At 40.4% G+C, this 18,348-nt stretch overlaps 1 protein-coding gene across 3 annotated transcripts in view; it reads left to right on the forward strand.

Moving 5' to 3' along the window:
- Window positions 1-18,153, forward strand: part of KIAA0319 (KIAA0319 ortholog) — a 32,543-nt gene extending 14,390 nt beyond the window's left edge. For 2 of the 3 annotated variants that reach the window (XM_087707371.1, XM_087707373.1), the window contains 15 exons: window positions 118-205; window positions 895-987; window positions 2,040-2,172; window positions 3,683-3,911; window positions 5,170-5,293; window positions 6,149-6,281; window positions 9,063-9,211; window positions 9,735-9,886; window positions 11,431-11,569; window positions 13,291-13,450; window positions 14,169-14,311; window positions 14,443-14,565; window positions 15,120-15,210; window positions 16,783-16,874; window positions 17,423-18,153. In XM_087707371.1, the coding sequence (XP_087563497.1) occupies window positions 118-205; window positions 895-987; window positions 2,040-2,172; window positions 3,683-3,911; window positions 5,170-5,293; window positions 6,149-6,281; window positions 9,063-9,211; window positions 9,735-9,886; window positions 11,431-11,569; window positions 13,291-13,450; window positions 14,169-14,311; window positions 14,443-14,565; window positions 15,120-15,210; window positions 16,783-16,874; window positions 17,423-17,601 (2,028 nt within the window). In that variant the 3' untranslated portion in view covers window positions 17,602-18,153. The remainder of the gene's footprint in view (window positions 1-117; window positions 206-894; window positions 988-2,039; window positions 2,173-3,682; window positions 3,912-5,169; window positions 5,294-6,148; window positions 6,282-9,062; window positions 9,212-9,734; window positions 9,887-11,430; window positions 11,570-13,290; window positions 13,451-14,168; window positions 14,312-14,442; window positions 14,566-15,119; window positions 15,211-16,782; window positions 16,875-17,422) is intronic. The other variant, XM_087707372.1, reaches the window with a different exon arrangement.
- The last annotated feature ends 195 nt before the right edge of the window (window positions 18,154-18,348 follow it).

Below are 18,348 nucleotides of genomic sequence, written 5' to 3' on the forward strand. Positions count from 1 at the left end.
TCTGGATTTGATATGAGTAGACTCACCCTTCTTGGAGTGATTTTAACTATGCCTTTAAGATGCCCTACATCTATTTCAAATTAATGCACCCATACCAACACACTGTTTCTCTACCAGCTGCCAGAAGGTGCCTATGTCTTCAGAGTGACTGTTTCTGCTGAAAATGCATTTGGAGAAGGATTTGTAAATGTTTCTGTCCAACCAGGTAAACCTGATTTCCAGACCGTTCAATTAATTTCTTCTTTGGTGGATCTGAATTAAGTTCAGTGTTGATACTTTATTATTCCCAAATGTTATCAAATGAAGAATAACAGTGAAAAGTTCCCATCCCATCCCTTTCATTGTTTCTTTTTAAGGTAGAAGAAGATTTTCTTGTGAATTCATCTTTGTAATTTGTTATTATAAAATGGAAGACAACTCTAAAGAAATTTTGTCTGCTTTAAACTTTTTTCTTTTGCTCTATAGTTCTTCCTAATTTTGAACCTAAAGGAGGAAAAAAATCAAGTTGCCAAGCATACTATTTATTTCTAACTGAATTTAAATACAGCTAGTCCTCAACTTATAACCACAACCGAGCCAAAAAGCAGGATATTGAAGCAGAATGATTGATTGAACTGCTGTTTACTATTAAGATCATCAAACATCTCAAATTCCCAACATGATACAATTTTCTTAATTTGGACACAAGATGTAGTGGTTTTTTTTTCCTTATAGTAATTTGCAGTACTCTTTTTTTAAAAATGTGATACTGGTAAAAATCTATATTTTATTTCTTGTGTTAAGAATTTAATACTTTCAATGGTCAGGAGGTGGTTTCTGGTTGTTTAATAAGCATGGGTTTGGAATGTGTACATTGGATTTATTTGACGTATTTTGGTTCTTATCTTTATCCAGCAATCCGAATAAATCAACCCCCTGTTGCTATTGTCTCTCCCAAAGTACAGGAGATTTCTTATCCTATTACTTCTACCTTCATTGATGGAAATCGTAAGTACCAAGTTGCAATCACAGTTTTGCATGATAATTTAGGAATATGCAAATCAGTACAAATCTGGGCCATTATGGCATGCAGTATTCCATTCCTGTCCATTATGTGCCAATTATAAACCTTTTTTCCACACTTAGATAAATGGATGATAGATGAAGAATGCAGTTTACCCTAATTCCCATATTGCATGTTATTTCTTCACAAAGACACTCTTTTTCTAATACCTCCCAGCGGCTAATAAGATCCCACAGATTGGGCCTCCTTCAGATGCCGTCAGCCAGACAGTGTCGGCTGGCGGGCCCCCGGAGGAGAGCCTTCTCTGTGGCTGCTCCGACTCTCTGGAACCAGCTACCCCTGGAGATCCGGACCATACCCACTCTCTTGGCCTTCAGGAAAGCTGTAAAAACTTGGCTGTTCTGGCAGGCCTGGGGCTGTTGACCTCACTGTTGAGGTCCAGCCCCGATTAGAAGGAATGTATGAGTTGTTGCTATTTTAAACCGTTTTCTTTTGTTATGTGTTCGTTATGAGTATTTTTTTCTCTTTATTTTTGTAAGCCGCCCGGAGTCCTTCGGGATTGGGCGGCATATAAATGTGGTTAAAATTAAATTAAATTAATTAATACAACTTTTTCCAATTTACTTTTAAATGTACGGTAATTTTCTTAACTCTATCCTGTTTATGTAAACAGTCTGCCATGAGATAGATATTGGCATAGTTGGCATCTCAATGATGTGGAAAACTTAGTTCTGGTAGAGAATCAATATAATGAATCATAGGGGGTAAGGGAAACTAATAAATCACGGGACTACAAAAATCATGATTAAAAAGTTTGCTCTGGATGGCTTTGGCTTCTCAACTCAAACTACTTCACAAGGTTGCTGTTGTTATGAAGAAAAATTGGGAAGAAAATGCTTTTTATGAATCTAGCATATTAATAGATAAAGAAAATCACACACATTTTCTTGATAAGAAATACCCTTACTGTAATAATAAGTACTTACAGAGATCCTTGCTTATTGACCTGTGACTGTCATATTTCCCTCAAACACAGAAAGTGTAGATGATAATAAAATTGTGAGTTACCACTGGGAAGAAATTGAGGGTCCCTTGCGGGAAAAGAAGGCATCAGCTGATACACCTGTTTTATACCTCTCTAATCTTATTCCTGGCAATTACACTTTCAGGTGGGTGATTCTCATTATTGCTTTCTCAACAAAATACAGACTAAACCAAGGAATCCCTACTTCTGAATTTAGAGAAACTTCTTGATTTTTTATATTTAGGGCTAGATCCAGATTGGTCTTACATAAATGAAAGAGTTCCTTCTATTCATGAAAAGCAAAAGGATTGAATAGAACAGTGTTTCTCAACCTTAGCAACTTGAAGATGTCTGGACTTCAACTCCCAGATTTCCCCAGCCAGCGAATGCTGGCTGGGGAATTCTGGGAGTTGAAATCCAGACATCTTCAAGTTGCCAAGGTTGAGAAACACTGGAATAGAACCATAATGATGAACCTGTGGCATGCATGCTGGAAGTGGCACACAGAGCCATCTCTCCGGGCATGCAAGCCACCACTTTTCTGTGCACATCGGCCAGCTAGTCTTCACATGCGCGGGAACGCCGAAAACCAGAAAAGCAGCTGCCAGCTGCGCATATGCATGCTGGGAAGATGATTTTTTGGGTGTGCATGCTGGTCTTCGTGTGTACATGCATGCCTGAAACCAGAAGACCAGGTGGCCGGTGCGCAGGCATGTGCTGGAAACCAGAAGATCATCTTCCCAGTGTGTGCATGTGCACCAGGAACTCTTCTAGTTTCTTGCATGCATGCACGTATGTGCACGCTCCTGTTTTGGCACTCGGTGCTGAAAAGGTTCGGCAACACTGGAATAGAAGATCATTAATGGAGAAATGTTTGATTTTTCATTCTCCTCTCAGGCTGCTCTAGAAGAAATTCTTCAGAATAAACAGATTGAGTAAGGGAGGAGATCACCTCCTTAGCCTTGTTCAATTTTTGTATATGGTAGTTTGAATCTTGGACTTTATAGCTTCAGAGATAGGTTGAGAGAACTATCATTTGTCTTTTCTGAAATGTGTCTGAGATCTTACCATAAAGTAAACACAAAAACATGATTTCTTAGGTGGCGCAGTGGTTAGGGTGCAGTACTGCAGGCCGCTTCAGCTGACTGCTATCTGCAGTTTAGTGGTTCAAATCTCACTGGCTCAAGGTTGACTCAGCCTTCCATCCTTCCGAGGTGGGTGAAATGAGGACCCAGACTGTGGGGACAATATGCTGACTCAATTTGCTAAAAATCTGTAAACCGCTTAGAGAGGGCTGAAAGCCCTATGAAGCGGTATATAAGTCTAACTGCTATTGCTATTATTTTTATTGTGGTTATGAACATAACATGATCAAATACATTTGAATCAAGATATATATCTTGATTCCAATGTATTAGGAGGAGATGTAGGGCCAGCTGAAATTGGTCAAAGGGCCAGATCATGCCCAGTAATGGACAGCTGTCAAAACTATGAATATGTGAATAGATGCAGTATCATAAATTTGATTGCATTTTCTCCCAATTAAATATGGAATTATAGTTTACATACAAAGCTAGGAGATGTGATTAGGATAAGGGTACATTTTTTGCTACATGAATTCTCCACTTATTATTTTTGTTGTTTTTGTTGTTTAGGCTAATTGTCACCGATTCTGATGGAGCAGTTAACTCCACATTAGCTTCCTTGAGAGTCAACAAACTATTGGATTCTCCTCCTGTTGCCAGGGCTGGACCAGATCAGGAAATTAGTTTGCCTCAAAATTCAGTCACATTAAATGGAAACCAGAGTAAAGATGATCATGAAATTGTCAGCTACGAGTGGTCCCTGAGTCCCAAAAGTAAAAGCACAATGGTAGCCATGCAGGTAACTGAAGAGCATTTTGCTTTATGCCATACCATTTGTGTTATATTTGAAACTAGTTTTGAAAAGGAATTTTTTCTTTTAGACTTAGAATAACTTTATTGTCACTTCAATAAATATTCAAAGTGACAATGAAGTTATTCTAAGTCTAAGAAAAGGAATTTGTGTTGCTTCTGAAAACAGGCCACAAACACTGAAATTAGTTCAGATTTGATACTGGTGCCTGGTCCTTTGTTGACGATCTAAATACATTTTAACTTTTTAAGTTCCACAAAGAAGATTCCTTCTGATTTTTAGAACTTGATCTGAAGCATTTAGAACACAACTTTCAGGCCACTTGCTATGGTTGGAAAATAAGGAAATAGATACAACCAAGAACAAAAATATACAATAAGGGCATATTTGAAGGGACCCATCTTGTTAGGTGAGAATGTGAATTAAACACAAGGCATCACCTGAAAGTATAGAACAATTAATCTTGCGAAGCTGATTTGGGTTTGAATAATGTTTGGATAAGAGCTTCCTTGGAAAAGCCACACATATTGCCTTGAAATCCACAACAGAAGAAATGTAGAATAATCGATATTCTTTAGAATAAATATAGAATATAGATGAACTAACTCTGTCAAAGAAATAAGGCTATAATTAAACTTCCCTCTAGTTCCAATTTCTTTCGGCAGGGCTGCATATTATACACGCTTTGGGTATTAGTTCCTGAGTGGTATTACATGATTTACGAGTGCATTACCAACAAAAGGTTAAATTGCATTAACATGACAGTGAATGTTGCAACTCAATGGAACTCCTGCTAGGGTAAGACTAATGGACGCGCCTTATCTAAAAGTTGCCAGTCAAGTATTAAGTCCGAAATTGCACAGAGCACTCTAAAATTTATTTGACTATTATATGTGAAACATGTTGTGCTTCTAGTTTGGATGCCCATTTTAATTTATTTGAAAGGTAACTGTGTTAAAAGCTATAAGAGTGTGTTTGGTTTCATGCATACTAAGCCATAATTTGCTGCGTTCACACAACCGTCCAAATCATAATTCCTAGTTTACAAAACACAATGACTATATCCTTAACAGTATTCTAAGCCAGAATTAAATAAGCCACATGATGGTTAATGCAACATGTACACTCTGTATCAGTACTTACAAGGTGATCAACAAATTGTGCTCTTCGCGTGGAAGACTACATAGTATTATATTGGACTTTTTTTTCATCATCTCTGATTTATGTTCTCTGTATAATTTTCTAGGGTGTAAGGAGTCCATATCTTCAACTGTCTGCAATGCAAGAGGGAGAATATATATTCCAGCTGACAGTAATGGATTCTGCAGATCAGAAGTCAACAGCTGAAGTCACAGTAATAGTCTGGCCCGGTAGGGCATCATATTCCTGCCTGACATAGTAGAACATCTGGGCTCATGAGCTGATGCATCTGACTTTGGTGTTAAAAATAGGAGAGAACAGTGGCTTGCTTTGCAGTGTCCATTATAGGTACCTGTAGTGAATAGAAATTAGACTATGAGAATTGAATGAATATAGCAGGTCTCCTATAAGGGAGCAATATAACTGCCTTGTGGGGGAAACCCTGAGGAAATATGGCTTGGAAGGATGAAGTCATGCACAAGACCCTTGAATTGGAAGGGTTGACCCCTTCATTGGAATTTTTGTAGAAGAAGTAAATGAATTTTGTAGAAGACAATAAGGAAAGAAAATAATGTTCCCTAGCCCTAACTCCAACCCCAATCCTAGCCTTGTCCCTAACCCCACCCTAACCCTAAGCCCAATCCTTTCTGATTCTAATGCCACCCTAATCCCAACCCCAATCCTTGCTTTGACCCTAACCCCAACCCCTAATCCTTGCCTTTACCCTAAACCTAACCCCCACTCTAATCCTAACCCCAATCCTTGCCTTGACCCTAACCCCAACCCTCATCCCAACCCCAATTCTTGCCTTGACCTTAACCCAACCCTAATCTCAACCCCAATCCTAGCCTTGACCCTAACCTTAACTCCAACTCTAATTCCAATCCCAATCCTAGCCTTGACCCTAACCCTAATCATAACCCCAGTCCCAACCCCAAACTTTAAACCTAACCCCATCTCTAATCCTTTCTGGTCTCGTTATTGATCTTAAGGTTCTGGTAACTCCTTAAAGAGTAGGAACTAGATCTCACTGATACATATATAGAAAGAACAATTGAATTGGATTGTTTTTGTCTTTATTACAGGGCAAAACAAGCCTCCTTCAGCCATGACTGGCCCCGATAAAGTGTTGACCTTTCCTATCCGGAGCACGAATCTCGATGGGAGCATGAGCACTGATGACTTAGGGATTGTTTACTATCACTGGGAGAAGATCAGGTATTTTGTATGGAGGGAAGATGCACACTGAGACATGGGTGACATTAGGATTGGTGGTGTTAAGAACTGAAAAAGTTTAAGGAAGGCAAGCTGATATTTCATGTGGGGGTGACACAGATGGTGGGGGAAGGTTTCAAAAAAGCTCAGGATGGGAACTTCGCCTGCGTAGGTGTAATCACCACCTTATCCTTACCATTTTTGACACATTATTATAGAAGCTTGCATTTAAATCCTGCTGATTGTATGATTTGAATTGGAAATCTTAGTCGTTCTTAACCACCTATTTCTAGTTTGAAACATTATCCATGCTGTTTCCTACAGAATTGTGACCTCTTGGAAAAAATAACGTTTCCAGAGCAGTTCATGGTGAAGTAGGTGCCAACCATGCTACGCTTTATATTAATACTTGTCCATTAACTTTGTTACATTGACAGAGACAGGGAAGGGGATGTAATAGATGTACAGGTGGTCCTCGACTTACAACCATGCGTGTAGTGACTTATGACCATTTCTCACCTGACCATTGCAACATCCCCATGAATAGGTGATTAAAATTTGGATGCTTGCCAACTGACATGTATTTATGACGGTTGCATCGTCCTAGGCTCGTCTGAGCATCTTTTGCTACCTTCTGACAAGCAAAGTCAATGGGGAAACCAGATTCACTCAACAATCATGTTACTAACTTACCAACTGCAATGATCCACTTAACAACTGTGGCCAGAAAGGTCGTAAATGGGGCAAAACTGACTTAGCAACTTTCTTGATTAGCAAGAGAAATTTTGAGCTCAGCTGTGGTTGTAAGTCAAGGATCTATAATGAGAGCTAGTATAGTGTAGTGATTAAGGTGCTGGCCTAGAAATCAGGAGTCTGTGAGTTCTAGTCCTACCCTGGGCAAGAAAGCCACTTGGGTGATTTTGGTCCAATCATTCTCTCTCACTCCAACTCACTTCACAAGGCTATTGTTATGGGGAAAATAGGAAGAGGAAGGCATATTTCTATATGCATGCTTATCACCTTGCGTTACTTGTAAAGTATGATATTTTTGGAGTATAAGACGCACCTCCCCCCAAAAAAGAACATGGAAATGTTGGTGCGTCTTATACACCGAATATAGTCATTTTTGGCCTCCTGAAGCCTCACCCCCGTACCCCATTTTTTGCAAAAAATGGAGGCATTTTCCCCTTCCTCCAGCCCCCAGAAGCACTCTGCAGGCTTCAGCAAGTCTGGGGGAAGGGGAAAATGCTCCAGCTTTTGCAAAAAATGGCCCATTTTCTGCTCGTTTTTCACAAAAATTGGGGCATTTTTGCCTTCCCCCAGCCCTGCTGAAGCCTGCAGAGTGCTCCTGGGGGCTAGGGAGGACAAAAACTTTTTTTCTTACTTACCTCTTCGAAATCTTGGTGCATCTTATACCCCGGTGCGTCTATAGTCTGGAAAATATGGTAATATGGGCAGGATAAAAATATCTTTAAAAAATTGAGCAGTGGTATTTTTCATAATTCAGTTGGGATGAATTTGCTTTCTCCTGCGATTACCATTTTTGATGAATCTCTTAGACAATCAGTTTACCAAGTGTTTGTTTAAAATAGTGTTCACAATGCCATTTTTAATTTCTAGAATTCTGTGCTTCTGAACAAAATTTAGCAAGAGAAGATATGTCCATCACCTTTGCTATGATGACATATAACGGAACTAATGACGAGTAACGGAACTAGAATATTTGCAACCTGATTTAGGGATGGCTTGCCGAGAAACGCCTTGATGCTTACTCCCTTATAATTAATGCCTGGATTATTGACTCAAACTCAACTTTTGCTGTTTACCCGTTTTGAGAATAACGATGATGAATTGACGTTTGCACTTTTTACTCAGCCTCTTGAAGATTCAGAACCCTGGATGTCATTGCTGTTAAGATTTGCTCCATGTAGATATTTACTTAAAAGATTTGCACGGACATCCACCTTAAAACAAACCTCTGGGCAGCTCACAGCAGCAATAAAACTACAGACCATAAAAATAAGAATAAAACCAAGGACTAAAATACTTGACACTTCAGTCCTCCCCTGGGATGCCCCAACAGCTTGCAATATTTTTTATAGTAGTTGTTCATTTGCTAAGTCATGTCCAACGTTTCATGACCCCCATGGACCATAGCATGCCCTCACCCCCCATTCTCCACTGTTTCTCAGAGTTTGCCCAAATTCAGGTTCATTGTGTCAATGACACCATCTAACCATCTCATCCTCTGTTGTCCTTTTCTTCTTTTGCCGTCAATCCAGGGGTGGGTTTCTTGCCCCGTTCCAACCGGTTCGGTTGGAACGGGGCCGGCGGCGTCCTCGGGCACGTGTGTGGCGCGTGCGTCCGTACTAGCGTCTGTGCGATGCTCCAGCTGCTCCTGGAGGATCGCGCAGGCGCTGTATGCGTCCTGCGCATGCGTGGAAGTGCAAAACTCGTCAAAACCGGGTAAGGAGCGCGGGCGGACGTGTGGGCCCTTCGCCGTTCCCGGAAGTTACTTACTTCCGGGTTCGCCGACCAACCGGTTCGCAGGGACCGCCGTGAACCGGTTGAAACCCACCCCTGGGTCAATCTTTCCCAACATCAAGGGTCTCTTTTCCAATGAGTCTCTCTTCTCATTAGGCGGACAAGAGTGTTTAAACTTCAGCTTCCATATTTGTCCTTCCAAAGATCAGTCAGGGTTGATTTCCTTGCTTGCAAATAATACTTTCTACATTTTGAGCTGAAATTGAATCCAGCGTTATGGGTTACTTTGTTTTGCCACAGTGGGCCAAGTTCTCTGCATATGGAGAATGCTGATAGCGCCGTGGCGACTGTCTCAGATCTACAAATTGGAACCTATCATTTCAGACTGACCGTAAGAGATGATCAAGGGCTGAGTAGCACTGCCACATTTTCTGTGATTGTTCAGGAGGGTAAGGTTCTCTGTTCCTCATTTTTGAAGATATTTCCTAAATGGCCCATGTTTCTATCCCTCTCCTGTATTTTAGACATTTGGGGCTTCCATTTTAATCTTTCCAGTCCTGATCCAATTGTCTAACCAGGGATAGGCAATTTGGGATGTCCTAAATGGTTGGGGCTGTTTAGATTCATCATGACAGCATTGAAATGTAATTGTCTTGCATTCTGAGAACCTTCTTACTACAAGCTTTATATTTGAGCTACGTCTGCTTCAGAGGTGGTATTCTGCTGGTTTGCCCCGGTTCAGGTGAATCGGTAATGGCGGTGGTGGGAGGCTCCGTCCACCAGGATGCTCTGCACATGCACAGAAGGTTCTTCTGTTCTTCTTTAGAAGGTTCTACACATGCACAGAAGTGCCGCATGCAAGCGCGTACTTCTGCTTCCTAAGCGGTAGCGAAGATAAGAGGATTTCTTGCCTAGTCTGCATTATCATCCTCTTTTCTTGTTTGAACAAATCTCTCCCTTTGTTATATTTAGGCAGCAACTCTGCACCAAAGGCCCTTGCAGGGGGCAAGCATATCCTTGTTCTCCCCAATAACTCCATTGCTTTGGATGGATCTCATTCTGTTGATGACCAAAGAATTGTGTCTTATCTTTGGATCCGGGATGGCCAGAGTCCAGCAGCTGGAGTAAGTGTTTAAAAGTACCTAATTGGGCCAAATGGGAATTTTTTCTGAGTGTATTTTTTTTATCAGGCTATCTGTTTACTGCTTATAGAAGCTAACATGATCCATCAAATTGAGAGTTTAACTAGATTTGGATGGAACAGCTTCAGGCAATCAGCTGGAGACGCTTCTGTTCTGAAAATAGGAGTAAAGAAAAGATTCATGGTTTTGAGGGTACATACTGTACTTCATGGTGTGTACCTATTAGCCGGTACAGCAGTGGTGAAATCCTCTGAAGTCTGCTACTGGTCCGGTGAGTCGGCTATCGAGTGTGCATGTGCGCATGAGGTGCGCCTGCGCAGCACTAAAAGAGGAACATTTTTAAGCCTTCTGAGTCTGCAAAGGTAAGTAGAATAGCGGGGGGGGGAGGCACAGGAAATCTGACGATTCTAGCTACTATAAATCGTGTGTCACAGCTGATTGTCGGAAATACAGGTTCACCCGAACTGGTAGCATTTTTTACTACCAAACCAGTGGCATTTCACCCCTGCGGTACAGGTAGCCTTTGACTTATGACCACAATTGACCAACATTTCTGCTGCTAAGTAAGACAGGGGTTAAGTGAGTTTCGCCCCATTTTATGATCTATCTTGCCATAGTTGTTAATGACCTTAGGACATTGCCACTGCCATTAATATGAGTGAGTTGTTAAGCGTTTAGATCACGTTACCGTGGGGATGCTGCAATGGTCGTAAGTCTGAAAAATGGTCCCTAAATGAGTTATTATTTCAGTGTCATTGTAACTTCAAACTGTCACTAAATGAACTGTTGTAAGTTGAGGACTACCTCTATGTCTTAAGACCACGGGTGTCAAACTCGATCGCGTCACATGACATCACATAACGTATTGTGACGTTTTTCACCTTTGCGCACCTGGGCTGGGCGTGGCCTACACGTGACGTATCTGGCCTGCGGGCTGCCGGTTTGACACCCCTGTCCTAGACCACCCAAGGCTAGATGTCACTGTCAGTTGCAAAGAGAGAGATACTTGTGGGACTTTATGCCTCACATGTCCTAGTGACACAGTTAAATATGGGCTCAGTGAATCTTGGTTGGAGTGAGTCTGAGGGTAGGTGAAGGCAACTACCCGGGGGAGGGCCTTCTCTGTAGCCGCTCCGACCCTATGGAATGAACTACTGCCAGAGATCTGGACCCTACCCACTCTCATGGCCTTCCGAAAGACTATTAAAACCTGCCTATTCCGGCAGGCCTGGGGCTGTTGACCTCGACTGAGGTCCAGCCCTGATTAGACTGGGTGCACGATGTGTTTTTTTTAAATCTGTGTTTCCTCATTTTTTAACTCTCTACTTTTAAAATTTATTTGTTGTAAGCCGCCCGGAGTCCTTCAGGATTGGGCGGCCTATAAATTCATTAAATTAAATTAAATTAAATTAAATTCAACTGCATTTTGAGAGATGGTTCTGGTAACAGAGGCATCAAATAATTGGCTTCAGAGAATAATCATTTGGAAGTCATCTTCTGAATGCCAATTTCTTTGCTTTTTTTAGGATGTGATTCTTGGTTCCAACAGTGAGGCTGTCTTACAGCTAACCAATCTTGTAGAGGGGAACTACATGTTTCATTTGAAAGTCACTGATGCCAAAGGAAATTCAGACATCGACACAGCTGTTGTAGAAGTATGGCCAGGTAAGCTGTTTTCTAAGACATTTATATAGCCTAAACCAAGGGTGTCAAACTCACGACGATACATTGTTGTCATGTGACATATCACAACTTCCCCCCTTTGCTAAACCAGGGGTGGGCGTGGCCAGTGCGTGACACATCTGGCTCGCGGGCCGCAAATTGAATACTCCTGGCCTAAGCTATTTTCTTGCATTGTTCTCAAATCCTTTTCCTTTGGCAAAATGGTTGAAGATCTTCCCAATCCAGATGATCAAGTCTTGGGTCAGATGCAGAGGTTTTAAGGTGGCTTTCCAAACTTTCCATTGCAGTTCATAGCACGTGCTTAAAGCAGATCAGAAGCATCAGTCAATCAAATGCTTTGAACTTTTGTAAACTTATGGGCATTTCCGTGTGCTTTTCTTTGCAACAGTATAGAAGTGCTTACCATCTTCAATTTTTTTTTAATTTCTTAGCTTGAAATCTTGGAATTTCCTGGCATTTTCTCATTTAGGTACCCAACTAAGATTAGCTAAGTATTATCTGCAAATATGACTGCCATGTCGTTAGGCAGTATATGACAGGCTCTCAGGAAAGGCATTATTGTTGTTGTTGTTGTTGTTGTTGTTGCGTGGTTAATCTTTGGTGAGATTCACAGCCTTTGGGGCTGGCTCGAGTCCTAACCAAGGATCTGGGAACTGTTAAGGTAACTCGAAGGATATAAGCTGTTCCAAGTAGGGTGGTTTTTTGTAGAATCAGAATGTTCAAGTCTGATAAATTTAAAATTTCCAAACAGTGAGGTAGCCCTTTGGGTATTGCTCCAAGGGCTCCAATTACAATCGGGACAAAATGCGATTTCTTTTTCCACAGTCGCTCAACTTCAATTTGCAAGTCCTGGTACTTTGTTATTTTTTTCTTGCTGTTTATCTTCAATTCGTGCATCTCCAGGTATTGCAATGTCAATGAACCATACTTTTTTCTTTTCAACTATTGTTATGTCAGGTGTATTGTGGGCCAAGTGCCTGTCAATCTGGATTCTGAAGTCCCACAAGATCTTGCCTTTCTCATTCTCTAAAGCCTTCTCAACCTGATGGTCCCAGTGGTTTCTGCTGTACTCAGATGCAAACTTTTGGCACAATTTCCAGTGAATGATCTTAGCAACGCAGTCATGGTGTTGTAGGTAGTCAGTTTGTGAAATTTTGCTGCACCCACTGATCAAGTGGTTGACTGTCTCATCTTTCTCATTACAGAGGTGACATTTGCTGTTGGTGGTAACATGTTGAATTTTTGCCTTCATGCAGTTCGTGGCTAAGGCTTGTTCTTGAGCTGCCAAAATAAAGCCTTCTGTTTCTTTTTTCAGTACTCCTGATCTTAACCAGTTCCAAGTTAGCTTTTGGTCAGCTTTGCCTTCAATACTTTTCAAGTAGCTTTGCTTTTCCAATTTTCAGCTCGCTTCTCAATTACTTCTTTCTTATATTCAGCTTTTGACTTAGTTGTCTTCAAAAGGCATCCTTTATTTACTTACTTCCTTAATCATTGGTTCTTCACTTTTCTGGATGTAATCATTCAAGCTGTGTCTTTCTTCTTCCACAGTTTGCTTTACTTGTAGGAGTCTATGACCACCCTCTGATCTTGGTAGATACAATCGGTCAACATCACTTTTAGGGTGCAAAGCATGATTCATTGTCATAAGCTTCCTTGTTTATCTTCCTTGTTGTTGTTGTTGTTGTTGTTATTATTATTTACAGACCCAAAGAAAAATGGGCTTGTGGAATTGATCTTGCAAGTTGAAGTTGGTCAACTGACTGAACAACAGAAAGATACCCTCATACAACAGCTAGCAGCACTCCTGGATGTCTTACATACAGAGATTAATATCCAAAAAATACATGCTTATTCTGATATCAGGTAGAAGATGGGAAAATATGGGTTTTTACACACACACACACACACACACACACACACACACACAGAGAGAGAGAGAGAGAGAGAGAGAGAGAGAGAGAGAGAGAGAGATATTATTGTTATTTTGTACACATCCTATGATTCTGAAACTTTATGCTTTACAATGTCTAGTTTTCCATATTTTATTTCATGGGACTTAGCAGCTTTATTGGTAGCCGATATAGGAGATGACCAGGTTGAGCCCAAGGGAGGGGTCAAACGTCATCAGTCATGAGTCCCTTCGCGCCCACAAGAGATCTGAGTCCAGCCCATCTTGAACCCTTATCTACCACCAATTTCCTTTGGCTGTTAATAGTTGATTCTTTTAGAGAGCTTTAGCTTGCAATAAATCTTTATACCCATTTGAGCTGCCTAGAACTCCTGATTTCCCTGGTGCTTGACAGCCAATATATATTTACAGGGTTAATATAAACCAGGGGTCTCTAACCTTGGCAACTTTAAGACCTATGGACTTCAATTCCCAGAATTCCTCAGCCAACAAAGCTGGGAGTTGAAGTCCACAATCTCAAAGTTGCCAAGGTTGGAGACCCTTGATATAAACTATATATTTACAGGGTTATTCTAGGTAAAAAGTATCATTTATTTGGCGTTAATCCCAAATAAAGATTTCTGATTGCGGTAATCAATCTATTGATATTTGATTTACGCATCTTTCCTTCAGCACTGCTATTGTGTTCTATGTTCAGAATGGGCACCCTTACAAAATCATCAAGGCATCAGATGTCGCCCAAGTGCTTCGCCTGCAACTCTTGAAGGAAAAACCAGATTTTCTACTTTTTAAAGTGCTTCGTGTTGATACAGCTGGTAGGTATTTGAATGTTCTCGTCCATGGCAGCGGAAAAAAAATATGTATCAAGGGGTAGTTTTCGCTCTTAAAAGTAGCCCAGAGTTAATTTTAAGTACGTAAATAATTTCAGTTGCCTTGTCATTTCCAGCTTGCCTCTTAAAATGTTCTGGACACGGAAGCTGTGACCCCATCACAAAGCATTGTATTTGCTATCAAATGTGGATGGAAAATTTGATACAGCGATACCTAAGTGGTGGGGAGAGCAATTGTGGTGAGTTGGGAAGAACTCAATGATGTTTCCCAGGAATAATCTATTGTCTGTTAAGGTGTTGTTTTAATATTCATGGCGCACTATCGAAGGAAGTAGACGTGCTGTGGTAACAGTAACAGAGTAGGGACCTTGGAGATCATCTAGTCCAACCTCCCCTGTTCACGCAGGAGACCTGTACTAGGGATTTGAACTGCTGACCTTTCTGATCGACAAGCTCAGTGTCTTAGCCACTGTGCCACCTAATCACACTAATGATAATGGTAATGAAGTCTATTAAACCAAGAATTTGTCAAGGGTGGTATGAGGATTCCTGCCTTTGAACTAAATGACCCTCTCAACCCTATTTTTCATATTTACATTACAACATTAGACAGAAGTAAGTCAATGGGTGTGTCATCACAGTGACAAAACATGGGATTCTTTTTGGTGGATGGGCAGCTATAATTTATTTGTTTCATAAATGAAATGCATTTTGTACGTGCCCTCTCTCCCCTTGTAGACACCCAGTTGGGTCCTTTGATTCTAAGTTCAAATGTTCCAATTTTGTCTTCCAGAATGGAGTATACTCTACGTATCAGCATCTGCTTTCGTTGGAATTGCATTGGTGGTAGGGTTAATTTGGCTTTGCATCTGCTGTTGCAAAAGGTAATGGTCCTCTATCCAGTTGAAACCAGGGGATAAGGGAAGTCAAAGCATTTAAAAATAAATGAATAAAAGTTATTAGTATGTAGCTGGCAGTGTGATAAAATCATGTCATGCAAAAGGTAGTCCTGATTTTCTCAAGTTCTTTTTTTATTAGCTCAAATAGCACTAAATCTGCCTAAGGGCTTATGGCGATTTGAAATTAACACTGTTTGATAATTTGCTACTGGTTTGTAGTAATATAACTAGGGCAGGATTTGAGGTCACTCCCCCCCCCCCCCCCAAAAAATGAAGTTTGGGCTGTAGGCAGTGGTGGATTAAGGCTCACTGGGGGTGCTCTAAGCACTAACAAATCTTGGGGCTCCCCTCTGTATATACTGTACAAATCTTCACTGAGATTTTTTTTCTTTCTCAACTTTGGGGTGCCCCCTTTGGGTCTGGTGACCAGACATATTTAGTCAAAAAAAGATGTTTTAAAAGGACAGGACTATCTGCTCTTTAATAATTCCATGAATTTGGAAAATTCCTGAAGTTATTACAAGTTAGGTATCCTGGCCAGCTAGTTTCAACACATCTTAAAGAATCCGATGAGAGAAGATAATTTAAAAATGACCTCTCCCCCTACCTATATTTGTGATTACTCATCATATGGTAGATTGGACAAAATGTGCAATAAGCTATCTAGCTGGATCATATATCACATGAACCTATGATTTGCCTTGTCTTTTAAATGTAAACCCCCCATTATCAACCATATTAAAAACATTGATTGCTTCCACAAAGAGCCACAGCCAATTAAACTAGTTTTATATCTGTGAACAGGGTGAGCCCAATCCTTTTGGGCTGTGACCATCCAGAGGCTTTAACCACACTCAAGACACCCATATAGACTTGGTTATTTATAAATGGGCACAGGATTATGCTGGGTGTGGTCCAGTGGTGGGTTTCAAAAATTGTTCGAACCTAATCTGTGGGTGTGGCCTCCTTTGTGGGAGTGGCTTGATGCCCATGTGACCGGATGGGAGTGGCTTGCCACCCACGTGACCGGATATGAAGATGTCGACGACACTTGTCAGAACCACCTTAAATTACCTCACACACAGCACTGGCATGCATAAGAATATGATGTAAACTTGTTTTTTAAAAGGCATCTTTGGTTTGCGTTGAAACAACTTCAACACACGCAGTATTCTGATTGCACCACAAATGCAGTAGTCATCCTTACCTTTCACAGAGGCACTGAGTTTTATAAATATGAGCATGATAGTGTAGAATAATCATATCCAAGGACCAGTGGTGGGTTTCAAAAATTTTTGGAACCTCTTCCGTAGGTGTGGCCTGCTTTCCGGGTCCACTGGTGGAACCGCTTCTAACCGGTTTGGTAGATTTGACGAACCGGTTCTACCGAATAGGTGCGAACTGGTAGGAACCCACCTCTGGTGTGGTCACATCTGTAGGGCAGCTGCACTTGCCAAAGGACATGAATAGCAGTTTATGAATGAGGCTCGTGTGCAAAGGTTTGCACCATTAGGAAGTTGGTTTCCCAGAACCTTATTAATGTTCTTTAATTCCTAGCCAAAAGAGGACCAAAATAAGAAAGAAAATGAAATATACAATTTTGGACAACATAGATGATCAGGAAAGAATGGAGCTCAGGCCCAAATATGGTATGACGTTCCTTTCTTTATTGTTTCTTTCATTCTAAGAATAAAGAAGGATTATGATTTTACCATTGAGGGGAGATTTGCATTTGCTAGAGCAAGATGGTAATAAAAGTTTATGCCATAACAATTTAGTAATATTACAAAACCATAAAGATCTTGTGCATTTTTCACAGATAACCACTGTGAAAAAAACCCACTGATCTTATAAATTTATTTCAATCACTTTGAATCTGTCTGCACTAAAGTATAAGTACGTTGTTTCGATTTAACTGTTCCGAGCGATGATTCTTTTGACTGCAGTTAATTAATGTTGCCATTAATTTATATATCACTTTGGACTTAAATTATTATTTCAATGGAGAGTGGTTTACAGATTGCATTCAGTCATAATGCAATGGTTTTATTTTGGGTCAGTCTATGAATTCAGCCAACCAATTATGATTAAAACAAAACATGACTTAGACTTGTTGAACATCATATAGTTAGAAGGATGTCCTAACAGGACTCTAGCGCAACTGTAATCCTAAACCTCATGCCTTCTTTCCACACAGGTATAAAACACAGAAGTACTGAACACAATTCCAGTTTGATGGTTTCAGAATCTGAGTTTGAGAGTGACCAGGATACCATATTTAGCAGAGAGAAGATTGAAAGAGAAAACTCAAGAAACCTCATGAATAGTGACATGAAAAACGGGGTCTCCTTCAGCTACAGCTCAAAGGATAGATAAATGGATGCACTGTTTTGTTTGGGAAATGGTACTTTAGTGCACTGAAGACTGGACAAGTCTCTATTTTCCTAAAGTCCGAAAGGGAAAGACAGACTCATAAATTTCCAGCATGGCAAAGGAGGAATGCCATGGATATTTTGCTCTGTTCTTCAAGCAGTAGCTTTTGCCAGCATTTTTCAAGCCTGTTTAATAGAGATGGCATTTACATATGTCTCATGGACATCTAAAAATTTACAATTAAAATCTTAGCCAAGGCTATTATGTTACAAGATCATAGAGGAAAACTTCATTATGCTGTATTAGTCTTCTTACAACAGAGTGACTTTGTCTATATAGGAAGCCACTTCTGTCAATAATGGGAATTTATCAGAGTTATTAAAACTGACATGTAGACAAAACATTTCTCTTAACTTTTCTTTGCTAAATAAATGAGAGGGTATGAGTGCGGGAATGAATAGGTACATAAATCGTGTTTAGAATTATGACAGGTTGAGAACTGGCCCTGCCTTGCTTGAGTTTAGGAAAGTAAAATAGTTGCCAAATAAAACATAATAAAACAATACAGATTAGCAGTAATAGTGCAAAATAAGATGAATATATGGAAGGAATATATATTCAGATATGAATATGTTTTGGAAGGAATAAAAACCTTGCTCTTTGTCAACCTGTGTGGGAGTGAGTGCACAAGGCTCATTTTATTCCCACTTGGATGCAACAATTGGAAAACTCCAGTGTCAATAGCAATAG

The sequence above is a fragment of the Thamnophis sirtalis genome, unplaced genomic scaffold (assembly GCF_051295495.1).
Source record: "Thamnophis sirtalis isolate CommonGarterSnake01/CBP01778 unplaced genomic scaffold, rThaSir2_p1.2 scaffold_2, whole genome shotgun sequence".
Classification (NCBI taxonomy): domain Eukaryota; kingdom Metazoa; phylum Chordata; class Lepidosauria; order Squamata; family Natricidae; genus Thamnophis; species Thamnophis sirtalis.